Source organism: Dryobates pubescens, chromosome 17 (assembly GCF_014839835.1).
Source record: "Dryobates pubescens isolate bDryPub1 chromosome 17, bDryPub1.pri, whole genome shotgun sequence".
In the NCBI taxonomy this organism is placed as follows: Eukaryota; Metazoa; Chordata; class Aves; order Piciformes; family Picidae; genus Dryobates; species Dryobates pubescens.
In genome coordinates, this window is record NC_071628.1 from 24,370,590 (window position 1) to 24,384,431 (window position 13,842).

The 13,842-nt window shown below is 51.2% G+C and overlaps 1 protein-coding gene across 1 annotated transcript in view; it reads left to right on the plus strand.

Annotated features, from left to right (window-relative positions):
- Positions 1–13,842, plus strand: part of MYO9A (myosin IXA) — a 221,133-nt gene that overhangs the window by 185,840 nt on the left and 21,451 nt on the right. Inside the window, exons 27-29 of the mRNA XM_054169279.1 lie at positions 4,478–4,590; positions 6,018–6,175; positions 9,035–9,258. Of these exons, the coding sequence (XP_054025254.1) occupies positions 4,478–4,590; positions 6,018–6,175; positions 9,035–9,258 (495 nt within the window). The remainder of the gene's footprint in view (positions 1–4,477; positions 4,591–6,017; positions 6,176–9,034; positions 9,259–13,842) is intronic.

The following is a 13,842-nucleotide window of genomic DNA, read 5'->3' on the forward strand; positions in this document are numbered from 1 at the left end:
GTCCCTCCCAACCCAAACCATCCTCTGGGGCTGTGATAAAAAAGATTAAAAGAAATATGGTCCAAAAAGCTACAGATACCAGAAGAGAATGACAGAAATGCTGCACCTACTGGCACTTCTGACTCAGCCCCAGATGATTGTTCGGCCCTCAGACAGTGTCTTAAGGAAGGCCAAATGGTGTCAAGTATGTAATAACAACAGAGTGTGGGTGCAAAGTGGAATTTAAAATCCCAAACTCACCTTGGTGGCTTTTTCAGCCCAGTAACAGCTGTCCCTTGGCAGGCCCATGAGCTGCAGGAGCATGATAGGTGAGCTCATGCTGCTGAGTGTTTGCATCCCAGGCTTAATCTCCTGCCTGGATAAGCTGCTTTTGGAAAATCACAATCCAGGAGGTTTCAGGAGCAGAAGAGGCCAACAGCTTCCAGCTCACTCCTGGCTTTCATTCCTGAGGTGGTGGAGATGTTCCTGAAGGAGTGTGGCTAAACACCAGGGGTTGTCTCCTGCCATAAGAGCTCAGCTGGGGCATGCAGTGGAGCTGCTCCTCTGCTCCAGCTCCAGAGCTGGATGTGGAGCTGAGAATAAAACCCAAGGAAAAGCCTGAAAGCCCCAGTCAGGGATTTAGTGTCTGCTGCAGCCTCATCATGGCTCTGGCAAACATCTCATGCAATCCTAAAATCTGCTTTTCCAAGCAAGGCAGGTGGCCAGGGAGGGCTTTTGGTGACTTTTCTGTTAGCTGCTTTTATTCTAAAGGGTAATTTTTTTTCCCCAGGATCATTTCCTTGCTGGCAGAGGGCAGAGATTTACAAATTCCATGAATGTTTAAGGTTGCTTTTGTTGAATTTCCAGGGGTTGTGAGCCAGGAATGCTCAAAACCTGGTTGAAAGACACATGAGGCCTCTTGGCTGCATCCTGGTGCTTCTCCCTGCTCATAGATGAGGGAAAGGGAGGAGTTTGGGTAGCAGAAGGAGGTGAGAAGGCTGCTCCACATAGGGAGTGTCATGCTGTGTTCCTGGAGGGTACCCCCTGGCAAAGCTTCAGAGGGTTTTTAGCTGTATAAGCCTTTCCTGCTGGACTGGTGCTTAGCAAGCTCCAGCACTGGGAGCAACCTGGCTCATTCTACTCTTTGGGAATGCTCCTTTGGACTCTGCTCACCTGACTTAACAGCTCTCCCTGCATGCAAGTAGCAGTAGGTGCCAACCGTCGTCTCTCCTGTATCCCTCCTTCTCCTCTGCTCCCCATCACTCGCTCCAGCTGGTGGTGGCACTTTGACCCCTTGTGTGGTTGAGTTCTGCTTCCTAGCTTCCTGGTGTGCTCAGGGTTACCCTCACCTCTGTGTGTCCTGCCAACCTCTGTGGTGTTTCCATCTGTGTTCTGTATTGCAAGTTTGGGAGCAGCCCTTTGGCTGGGGGCTTTTCTTGGTCAGAATTGCCATGAGAGGCTAAATTTAGAGCCTGTTTATTGGTATTGATTAGCAGAGCCCAGCTGGGTGTTGCAGATGATGGAGCAGCCTGTGGCAGAGCAGTGCTGGTGCATGTGGGGCTGGGCAAAAGCTCAAGCCAGGTTGATGTCTGTATGGAGACATTTGTTGTGTCTTGTCATATCCACATGAAGCCAAGTCAGGCAGCTGCCACCTAGGGGCTGGTTTCCATGCTGGTGAGTGTCTTATTCACACAGCTCCAGCCCCCAGCTATGACTGTTGCACAAAGCAGCCTCTTTGAATGTGCTGCTCAGCAGCCAAGGGCTGATGGATAGACCAGAGAGATCAGATGAGACCTTGTGAAGCTGGACAGGTAGTGGCTCACCAGCTACGCTGGCATGAACCTGGCTGCTCTGCTTGTTGATTTCTTGACTGCCAAGTCAGTGGTGGTCCTATCACCAGCTGGTAAGTAGAGCTCCACCAGAAGCTGATGCTCCTGACGTAAGTCTGGAGTACACCAGAGCAGCAAAGACCAAGAGCAACTTCCAGCCAGAGCTGGAAGCCAAGGTGCACCAGTGTGTGACTCCAAGACACCTAAAGGGCTTCCTGGCAAGGCCAAGTGAGTACCTGAGGATTTTAACCTACCTGGTGGTGAGACAAGAGGGAGGTGTAGCTGCTGGTGTGGTTTGCACCTAAGCTTGTATGAGATAAGTGGGAAGCTGTGGTTAGAGAAACCACAGCAGAATTCATCCTCCTTTGGCAGAGGCTCTGACAGAGAGGGCCTGGGTAACAAAGCAGGCACGTGGCTGCAGCCTGCATGCCAAAGCCTTAAACTGGCAAGCATCAGTGTGTCTGTCACCAGCTGATCCCAGGCGTGCCTGCAGAGCCAGCAGTGAGAGATCTCTTGCCCTTGTGCTTCAGGAAGTTCTACAGTGCAGCCTCTAGCACTGCTGCCTGCTGGGGCCAGGCCTGTGGCCATAGTTCTCATGTGCCAGAGTGGGGGCGGGGAGCATGAGTTCCTCTTTCAGAGGAAAAATATTTGGTCCCCTCTTCAGAGAAGGAACAACTCCAGACCCTCAGCTACTGCAATTTGCCCCCAGGTGATGTTTTGTGGTGTTCCCTGCCTGGAGATTTTTCTGATGCAGAGACTCATCTTGACATTTGAGAAGGTTTCCTGACCAGACAAGAACATTCTCCGTCAGAGCTTCTTGGAGGAGAAGGATCTCACACCAAAAATACCTTTTTGGTCTTACTTTCAGCAGCTGGAGAGGTTGCTATGACAGCAGCAGAGGAAAGGCTTAGTGATAGTAGGTCAAGAAGGGGCAGAGTAGAGAAAGGTGATGATGGCAGTGGCAGAGCATCCTTCTGCCAGTTTTGCCTAACAGAGAGGTGGTGATAGCAGTGGCAAAACAGCTTCACAAATTGCATCAGGTTGGAAGGGACCCTCAAAGGCCCTAACCCCGCTGCAATCAGCATGGATGCTTCCAACTAGAACAGGCTGTCCAGGGCCACATTGGGTCTCATCTTGAATGTCTCCAGGATTGGGGCCTTGACCACCTCTCAGGGCAGCCTGTTCCAGTGTCTCACCACTCTCACTGTGCAGAACTTCCTCCTGATGTCCAACCTAAATATGCCCTGCTCCAGTTTCAAACCATTGCCCCTTGTCCTATTCCCACAGGTCCTTCTGAACAGTCCCTCCCCAGCCTTGCTGTAGGTTCTCTTCAGATCCTGAAATGCAGCTCTATGGTCTCCCTGGAGCCTTCTCCTCTCCAGGGTGCACAGCCCCAACCCTCCCAGTCTGTCTTCATGGGAGAAGTTCTCCAGCTCTCTAATCACTTTTGTGGCCTTCCTCAGGACCTTCTCCATCAGCTCCGTGTCTGTCTTGTGCTGGGGGTCCCACAGCTGGACACAGCACTGCAGGTGAGGTCTCCCCAGAGCAGAGCAGAGGGGCAGGATCCTCTCTCAACCTGCTGGCCACACTGCTTTGGCTGCATCCCAGGATGCATCAGAACATCCCTCTTCCGTTTTTGCCTTAGAGAGAGGTGGTGACAGCAATGGTAGATCATCCTTCTTCCCTTTTTGCCCAAATAGTGCATTCCCTAAGTGACACCCCCTAAATAGCAGAGCCATGGGAGTAAGAAACCCTTTGATGGGCAGGCAGCATCTCCCTTTCCCACTGGCGATTTTGCTTCATGTGCGCCATCTCCTGGCTCCTGGGGGAGGGCAGTCTAGGGGTGGAGAATGCAGATAAGGTCCGTGTGACCTCCCCCCTGCAGCCCAATTTTTCTGAAATTGTATCAGAAATATTTTTAGTAGTAGAAAACAGAAAGCTTCAACTCACAGTGTGCTCAGCTGAGACACTGAGGTGATGGAGAAGTTACAGGAGATATTTAACTATCATCTCCTGAGTCAGGGAGATTGCACTTGGGTCAGGGCACCCTCACTATCAATCCAGGCTGGGGGATGATGAGATTGAGAGCAGCCCTGCAGAGAAGGACTTGGGGGTGCTGGTGAGGGAGAAACTCTACAGGAGCCAGCAATGGGCACTGGCAGCACAGAAGGCCAATGGCAGCCTGGGCTGTATCCAAAGCAGTGTTGCCAGAGATGGAGAGAGGGGATCTTGCCCCTCTGCTCTGCTGAGGCCTCACCTGCAGTCTTGTGTCCAGCTCTGGAGCCCTCAACACAAAGAGAGACATGGACATGATGGACAGGGTCCAGAAGATGATCAGAGAGCTGGAGAACCTCTGCCAAGGGGACAGGCTGAGAGAGTTGGGACTGTTCACCTGGAGGGGAGAAGGCTCCAGGGAGACCCTAGAGCTGCATTTCAATATCTGAAGAGGAGCTCCAGAAGGCTGGGGAGGGACCATTTAGAAGGGTTTGGAGTGGCAGGATGAGAAGCAATGCTGTAGTTGGCGCTAGCTCGACAGGACTGCAGGTTTCCACCTGGAGGCAGTTAGAAACAAAGTCAGGACATAAAGCCTTGCTCCAAAGCTCCTAGGCAGTGAGTTGGCATCCCAAAGCTGTCTCCACTTCCAACTCTGGCTGCTTGGCTCGTTGCAGACGGCGCAGCGATTCACCCCTGGGGAAGGCCAAACCAAGCTGCACAAAACCATGTCCCAGGGCGAGATCGGGAAGCTGGCAGCCGCGCAGAAGAGCCTGGCTCCAGATGGCAGGTAAGAAACGTGGCTGGAGATGGGAGACCAGGCCCTCCTGTGTCTTTCTTGCTCTCCCTCACCTTGCTGTACCATCCCAGCTCCTTTGGAGCTCTACCAGCCAAGGCCAGCACACAGATTTCTTGTCCCAGCTTTCCTCCCTGACTGTGGACATGCCCAAGTAGAGGACACCTCCTCACACTGTGGCAATGTTTTGGTGACATGGGACAGACATCCCATCCCGAGCCACCCAACTGCATGCATGAAACTTGAGTGTCTTGTGTTTCCTGAGGACAAGTAGCCTGCTTGTTCTGGTAGGAGTTGTGTGGATTTAACTCCTCCTCAAGTACCATGAAGGGCCAGGAGGTTTGGGTTACTTTTGGGAAGGACACTTTCCTGATTGGAATCACAGAATGGTTTGAGTTGGAAGGGGTCTTCAAGGCTCACCTAGTCCAACCCCCCACAGCCAGCAGGAACATCTGCAACCAGAGCAGGTTGCTCAGACAAACAACCTGGCCTGGAATAGGTCCAGGGATAGTGCAGCTCCCACCTCTCTGGGCAACCTGAGACAGGCTCTCATCATCCTCAGTGTCAAACATTTCTCCCTTCTCTTCAGTCTGCGTCTTCAGGCCCTGCTCAAAAGTCTGTCCCCAGCTTTAAACACTGAAAGGCCACCAGAAGGTCTCCCTGGAGCCTCCTCTTCTCCAGGCTGAAACACCCTGACTCTCTCAGCCTCTCTCTGTTGGAGGCGAGCTGCATCCCTTGGGTCCTTTTTGTCGCCTCCTCTGGCCCCACTCCCAAAAGGTTGTCACGGGTTGAAATTCCACCTCCCCAACATGAACTGTGCCAGAGCAGCTCAGTTGGAAGCAAATGCAAGCTGTGTTTACAGGCAGAACTGCAATCTACAATGGAATGCAGTGAATGTGTACAACATCTACAGGAGTTACAATATTTACAGATATTTACAACACGAGGAGTCCCCTGGTCAAGAGCTGTCCCTCTGCCCCCCCCACCATGCCCTGTCCAAAAGGGAGAAAGGAGCAGAGAAAAAGTTGCTGTTAGACTTAACCAAAACAATGCAGCCAAGGTCAAGCAGAAGCAGGTTATTATCTCCAGAGCAATGAGGAGAGGAGATGAGAGGGGAGGGGAGGGGAGGTGGGGGGGAGGAGGGAGAGGGGAGGGAGAGGGGAGGGAAGGGAGAAGAGATGTCCCCAGAATTGTTTTGGTACAAGCAGTTTCATAGTAGATATCTCTCCAAGGAAATTGTTTAGCATTGTCTCTGTGTTTCCTTGTCACACCCAATAGTGATTTATTTACATTTTTCTACTTTTCTGCTCGAAATCTGTAACAAAGTTTGAAAGGCATAGCCTGAAGCTGCCCCACAGGTTAACATCCTTGTGCCGCGGGCTTGGCACAGTTAAGGCAGTTCCTCTTTCCATGGTTTCTAGGCCTCAGCGAGCCAAGATGCGGTTCTGGGTGAAAGGAAAGCAAGGGGAGAAGAAGAGCTCCCGGGAGAAGCTGGCTACCCAGTCTGAGCTGCTGGAGCTATATGCTGAGCAAGAAGCCCCTTGCAGGGAGGTGATTCCTGGCTTGCAGCTTGGTGAAGGTGAGCGGCGGGGTGGGAGAGGGCCAGCAGGGAGCAGAGATGTGACACTTGTGGGCAGGGCAGAGGGCACAGCCAGTGCACGTCTGGCATCGCCCACAGCCACACTGTCATGGTTTGAGCTGGAAAACAGCTCTGAACAGAAAGTATTTTGCCCCAAAGGAGTAAAATGAAACCACTGGCACAGGATTGGAGGTGACATAGAAATCCATTTCCAAACCTATACAGAAGGTATGAAGGGAGAAGGATATACACACACAATCACAGCATCATAGAATGGTCCAGGTCAGAAGGGACCTCCAAAGGTCACAGAATCACACAGGTGGGAAAAGACCTCAGAGATCATCAAGTCCAACCTATTACCTAATACCTAACACCTCCTGGCAACTAAACCATGGCTTCAAGTGCCACATCCAACCCCTTTTTGAACGCCTCCAGGGATGGTGACTCCACCACCTCCCTGGGCAGCACATTCCAAAGGCAAATCACTCTTTCTGGGAAGAACTTTTCATCCAGTCCAAGCCCCTCTGTGGTCAGCAGGGACATCCCCAAACAGATCAGGCTGCCCAGGGCCTCATTGAGCCTCACCTTGAATATCTCCAGGAAAGGAGCCTCAACCACCTCCCTGGGCAACCTGTTCCAGTGTTCCACCACCGTCTTAGTAAAGAACTTGCTCCTAACATCCAATCTCAATCTGCTCTGCTCTAGTTTGAAGTCATTGCCCCTGGTCCTGTTCCTGCAGGCCTTTGCAAACAGTCTCTCTTCATCCTTCCTGTAGCCTTCTTCAGGTGCTGGCAGGTTGCTATTAGGTCTCCCTGGAGCCTTCTCCAGGCTGAACACCCCCAGCTCCCGCAGACTGTTTTTATAGCAGAGCTGTTCAAACCCCCTGATCATTTTCATGGACCCTCTCCATCAGGTCCATGTCCTTCCTTTGTTGAGGGCTCCAGACCTGCATACAGTGCTCCAGAAACTAGTTTGGGCCTAGCTTCCCAGCTGAGCCTACCAGGGCTTGGGTGAAGATCCAGCAGTCAGTCCTTAACCTCTAACACACACACAGGGCTTGGGTGAAGATCCAGCAGTGAGGGAGGTTGGGTTCTAGACTGGTGTCTTCACTGCTAAAGCACCAAGATTAAACTGATATATTCAGCTCTGATCTTGCAGCAAAGAAATTGTTCCTCATGTCCAACCTAAACCTCCCCTGGCACAACCTGTGGTCCTTTCCCCTCATCCTCGCTGCCCCAGAGGGTTTCTGGTTCTTTGGATCTGTGGTGGTTCTGCCATGGAGGGAGGGCAGGGCTGGATTCTAGACTGGTGTCTTCACAACTAAAACACCAAGGTTAAACTGATAAATTCAGCTCTGATCTTGCAGCAAAGAAATTGTTCCTCATGTCCAACCTAACCCTTCCCTGGCACAACTTGTGGCCCTTTCCTCTAGTCCTCGCTGCCCCAGAGGGTTTCTGGTTCTTTGGATCTGTGGTTGTTCTACAGGGCAGGGCTGGATTCTAGACTGGTGTCTTCACTGCTAAAGCACCAAGATTAAGCCCTGGCCCTGGCTTGATTCATTTGTCAGGATTCAGGACTTGGATCCTTCTGCTCCAGAAGGGAACAAGCAGGTGGTGTAAGATGAGCATTAAGCCTTCCAGCCACCAAAATAAGTGGTTCTGGGATTATCATTTTGCTTTGCTCATAGGTTGAAGGCTGGATTTGAGTCCTGTGTCCAGTTCTGGGCTTCTCAGTTTCAGAAGGACATTGAGAGACTTGAAGGTGTCCAGAGAAGGGCAAGGAGGCTGGGGAGGGGTCTGGAGCACAGCCCTGGGAGGAGAGGCTGAGGGAGCTGGGGTTGCTTAGCCTGCAGTAGAGGAGGCTCAGGGGTGACCTCATTGCTCTCTGCAACTAGAGGGGATTGGCTGTGGCACTTGGTGCCATGGTTTAGTTAGTCTTGAGGTGTTGGGTGACAGGTTGGACTTGATGATCTTTGAAGTCTCTTCCAACCTTATTGATTCTATGAATCTATGATAACTGATCTCTAGGGTGTGGGAGGACTGTGTCTGATGGCTTGACCCAGCTGAGGATGCTGTGTGTAAGGGGTTGGGAAGCTGCATGGATCCCATGTCCTTGCTGCTTCTTGGCTCAGCAATTTGTGGTCAGTGTCAACCTGAAACAGTGGCAAGTAGGGTAGCAGGTGGGATCCTAAGTGGGCCTCAAGGAGTTCTGTGTGACTAATCTTCCCAGCAGCCATCTGGACATGGGCATGGACAGATGTTTCCCCTTGTGATAGAGGGGAAATGACATCTAATCTGCCCTGAGCACTACACAGTGCTTCCCTCCTCCATAGCTTTAGTCCCATGCCCATCTCCCTGCTTTTGTGGCAAAGTTACAGAATCTTAGAGTCACAGAATTGGTTGGGTTGGAAAGGACCTTCAAGATCATCCACTTCAAACCCTGTGCCATGGGCAGACAAGATGTGACTTCAGACAGCTGCTCAGATGTCCTTTCTCTGAAAGGAAACTCATTTAGGGTTGTTTTGGGATTTGTCTTTCTAATTTATAAACAAATTGGCATCTTTGAAGAGACCTGAACCCAGTCCCAGGTTATTCTGCTGGATCTAAGACAGCATTTCATAGAATCACAGCATGAGTTGGGTTGGAAGGGACCTTCAAGATCATCCTGTTCCAACCCCACAGGGACACCTCCCACGAGCCCAGGTTGTTCAAGGCCTCACCCAACCTGGTCCTGAACACCTCCAGGGAGGGAGGCAGCCACAGCCTCCCTGGGCAACCTCTTCCAGTGCCTCCCCACCCTCGCTGGAAAGAGGGCTTTTCATCTGCTTGTCAAGGTCTTTCCCCTTTTTGTCCCCCCCAGAGCTGGGTCCCCACCACCTGACGCCGCCGCGGAGCCCCGAGCTGTCGGGGCTGTACCGCCGGGAGTTCAAGGAGAACAAGGAGCCCTCCCCCAAGGTGAAGCGCAAGCGCAGCGTCAAGATCAGCAGCGTGGCGCTGGAGCCTGTGCAGTGGCAGAACGACTCCCTGCAGATCATCACCAGTGCCAGCGACCTGAAGAGCATGGATGAGTTCCTCCTGAAGAAGGTAAATCCTCTCCTGGCTGCCATCAGAGGGCAACTGAAGCCAAAATTATACTGGGGGGCAGTGGTGGGTTGAAATTACCGCCCCCCAAGCTTAAAATTGCCAGGCCAGCTCAGTTGGAAAGCAAAGGAAGCTGTACTTACCAGCTGTATTTACAAGCACAGCTACAGCCTAGAAATATGGAATGCAAGGAATATGTACAAAATACACAAGATTTACATACATGTACAATTTATAAGCAACACAAGAACCCCCCTTGGACAAAACCAGGGGGCTACTAACAGCTTCCCCCTCCCTGCTCCCTTCCCTCCCCGCTGGACACATAGGACAAGAGAAAGAAGAGCAGAGGGTAGTTTGTTAGTACTTAGCAAACAAAGCAATGCAGGCAAGGTCAGCAGCAGCCAAGCAAAGGCCAGCTAGTATCTGTGTGCAGCCTTACACCCACCCGCGGCTGGGGACTGAATGAGCCCAGCCCCTCAGGAGGACAAAAGAAACTTGATCCAGGTGGGCAGAGAAGGACTTGGTCTCCTCCTCCCAGAAGGAGGGGTCCCCCAGGTGTGTTCCACTCCCCCTTCCCGCCCAGCAAGCCTGCACAAAGGATGCCATCTGCTGCTGTTGCTCTCCTCTCCTGCCTGGCCTGCTCCAAAGGACATTCAGCTGCTGGTGGTTTCCTGTGCTGGCCCCATGGCCTGGCCTGGCTCTCTCTCCAGGCTGCATCCACGCTCTTTAAAGGACTGAATCCACTTACATCCAGGGAAATCCAAGGCCATCCAGGCTTGGTTTTGTATATTTTCCTATTTATCCTTATCCCTTGCCCTTGTGACCCCTCCCTGGTATTGCTATATATATATTTTGTTAAAAAATTGACGTCTCCTACTTCCAAACTGAGTCTGAACCACTCCTTTCACAGATTCACCTCCTTCCCATTTTTCTTACTCCCGCCTCCTTTTTTTTTTTTCCTTTTCTCCCTTCTCTTTCCCTTTCCTTACTAGGGAAAGGGAGGGGGGGAGGGGAGGAGTTCTCAATCTGTTGTCATCTGAGCTCTTAAACTCCAGTTAAGGCTCAAACCAGCACAATCTGCCAGAGCCAAGGAAGCCCAAAAGAGAGTTAGTGTACAAAAGTAACTTCATGTTAGCTATCTGACCAATGGAATTATTTAGACCTTATCATTATTTCCCTTTTTACATCCAATGGTAACTTATTTACATTCTACTACTTCCTGTTCAAGATCTGTGGAACATTTTCCAGGCACAGCCTGAAACAACCACAAGGGCAGCAGCAGCAGTGCTGATAATCCTTCACCATGTGGTGATCCTGCACAGCAACAGCAGCTTTGGTGCTTCCACTGCTTTGAGCTGCCCCTGCTGGCATCTGTCTTGGTCTGGAGTGGGAGAGAGACTCTGTTCTGCTTGGAATGTTGCCCTGTTCTGAAATAAAAAGCACAAACAAGGGCAAATATCAAAAGTCAGGCTGTTTATTAACAGAAGGAGAGAGAGAAGGAGAAAAATGGAGAAAGATGGAGCAGGAAAGGAATTATATTACCACCCACCCCCCAAGACCATTTAGGTCTCAAAAAGGGTCCTGCAGCTTTGGCTTGGAGATGTCTTCCTTGTTGGCTGTGCTGTCCTCCCCGGAGGAGGGGAGGGAGAAATCCCAAAGTCCAAGTCCTTCTCTGAGCAGCCTCCAGCATGTGGTGTCTTCAATCAAGATGTCTTTTCTCCAGGAGTTGTTCTTTTCTTCTTACAGCAGGCAAAACTTAGGGCAGGGCTTTGCTGGTGGTGGTGGATAGAGGGTTGCTGGTCTGCTTCCAGGCTGCATGTTCATAGTGATGGTTTTCCTCTCTGTCTGAGTTGCTAGAGCTCAGTGTTTTTCATTCAGTTAATGGCAGCTCCCTGTGGTGGGTTGAAATTACCCCCCAGCTAATTTGGAGAATTACCCTCAAAAATAAATTGGCCAGAGCAGCCCTGTTGGGAGCAAGTGAAGCTCTGTTTACAAGCACACTGCAATCTAGAAGTATGAAATGCAACGAATATGTACAAAATAGTGAAGGACAATGAATGGGTACAAAATACACAATATTTACATGGATTCACAATTTATAAATTACACAAGAACCACCCTGGACAAAACCAGGGGCTACCTCTCCACCCCCCACACCCCTTGAACAAGGGAAAGCGAAAGAGAAAAGTAGAGAATAGCTTGTGAGTGCTTAGCCACAATAAAGAAAAGCAGCCAAGGTCAGCAAGCCAGCAGAAGCCACCAGCTAGTATAGAATCATAGAGGGAGGGGATTCTCCCCCTCTACTCTGCTGTGGTAAGACCCGTGTCCAGTTCTGGAGCCTCTATTACAGGAAGGATCTGGAGGGGCTGGAAGGTGTCCAGAGCAGGGCCATGAGGATGAGCAGAGGGCTGGAGCTGCTCTGCTGTGAGCACAGCCTGAGGGAGTTGGGGTTGTTCAGTCTGCAAAGGAGAAGGCTCCAAGGAGACCTCATTGTGGCCTTCCAGTGTCTGAAGGGGGCTACAAGAAAGCTGGGGAGGGACTTTTGAGGGTGTCAGGCAGTGATAGGACTTGGGGGGATGGAGCAAAACTAGAAGTGGGGAGATTGAGATTGGATGTCAGGAAGAAGTTGTTCCCCAGGAGGGTGGTGAGAGCCTGGCACAGGCTGCCCAGGGAGGTGGTGGAAGCCTCCTGCCTGGAGGAGGCTGTGAGCAACCTGCTGTGGTGTGAGGTGTCCTTGCCCATGGCAGGGGGGTTGGAACTGGCTGAGCCTTGAGGTCCCTTCCAGCCCTGACAATTGTATGATTCAAATCATAGAATCACAGAATCAGCCAGGTTGGAAAGGACCTCAGAGCTCATCCAGTCCAACCTATCACCCAACACCTCCTGACAACTAAACCATGGCTCCAAGTGCCACATCCAGTGCCCTCTTGAACACCTCCAGTGATGGTGACTCCACTACCTTCCTGGGCAGTGCATCCCAAAGGCCAATTACTCTCTCTGGGAAGAACTTTCTCCTGTAGTATCTGCTAGAGCAAAGAGCTGAGAAAGGGAGAAAGGTTATAGACCTAACCCGATGTCAGTTCTCAGCCCAATGAGATTATTTAGACTTATTATTTTCCTTTTGCATCCAATGGTAATTTATTTGCATCCTATCACTTTCTACTCAAGATCTGTGGAAAATTTCCTAGGCATCAGCCTAAAAAGTGCCACACTCTCCCTGGCCCACTCCCCACTCACATGGATGTGCTGCCAGGTGTGCTAGCAGTGCTGTGGTAGTTTTAGGCTGTACCTAGTAAAAATTTCCCCAGATCTTGAACAGAAAGTGGTAGAATGTAAAGAAATCAGCATTGGGTGGAAAAAGGAAAAGAGTAAGTTCTAAACAATCCCATTGGAGAGATTACAAACCTAAGCTGGTTGTGTAGGCTTTTTCTCTCTCTTGGCTTCCTGGCTCTGGGAGACACTAACTTGCTTCTGGCTGGCTTTGTTGACCTTGGCTGTGTTCTTTGTTTTGGCTAAGTGCAAAAAACCAGTTCTCTGCTCTTTCTCTTGTCCCTTTGAGTCCAGGGTGGTAAGGAGGGGAGCAGGGAAGGGAAAGCTATTAGCTCCCCTGTTTTTTGGCCAGGGGGTGGTTCTTGTGCTGTATGTTCTGTATAGATTCATTGTAGATTGCATTTCATTGTAGACTGGGGGTTTACTTGTGAATACAGCTTCATAGAATCACAGAACTGTCAGGGTTGGAAGGGACCCCAAGGCTCAGCCAGTTCCAACCCCCCTGCCATGGGCAGGGACACCTCACACCACAGCAGGTTGCTCACAGCAACCTCCAGCCTGGCTCCAAACACCTCCAGGCAGGAGGCTTCCACCACCTCCCTGGGCAACCTGTGCCAGGCTCTCACCACCCTCCTGGGGAACAACTTCTTCCTCACAGCCAATCTCAATCTCCCCACTTCCAGTTTTGCTCCATCCCCCCCAGTCCTGTCCCTCCCTGACACCCTCAAAAGTCCCTCCCCAGCTTTCTTGGAGCCCCCTTCAGAACCTGGAAGGCCACAATTAGGTCTCCTCAGAGCCTTCTCTTCTCCAGACTGCACAACCCCAACTCCCTCAGTCTGTCCTCATAGCAGAGCAGCTCCAGCCCTCTAATCTTCATTTGCTTCCAGCTGGGCTGGTCTGGCAATTTCTTGCTGGGGGGAATTTTCAACCCTCCGCAAGTCGGCAGAGCTGACTCATCAGGCAGGTCCTTCACAACAATCTGATCCTGTGTGGGACAGTCCAGAGGGGCTTTTCACCACCCCCTCCCTTGGCAGCTGTTGTCTGTGTGAGGAGCAAAGGTGATTTTATCTTTGTTGCTTCACACCAAGAGAGACAAGATTCAGTCTCTTAAAGCATCAGAAATGGGTGACCCAGCAGCTGGAGGCTGTGGGGAAGTGCTCCTGTGTGTAGTTTGCAGGCAGCAGAGGCCACCTTGTAGTCATTGGGATACCTGTGGTGGAGCAATCATAGAATCAATAAGGTTGGAAAAGACGTCAGAGATCCTCAAGTCCAACCTATCACCCAACACCTCCTGACAACTAAACCATGGCACCAAGG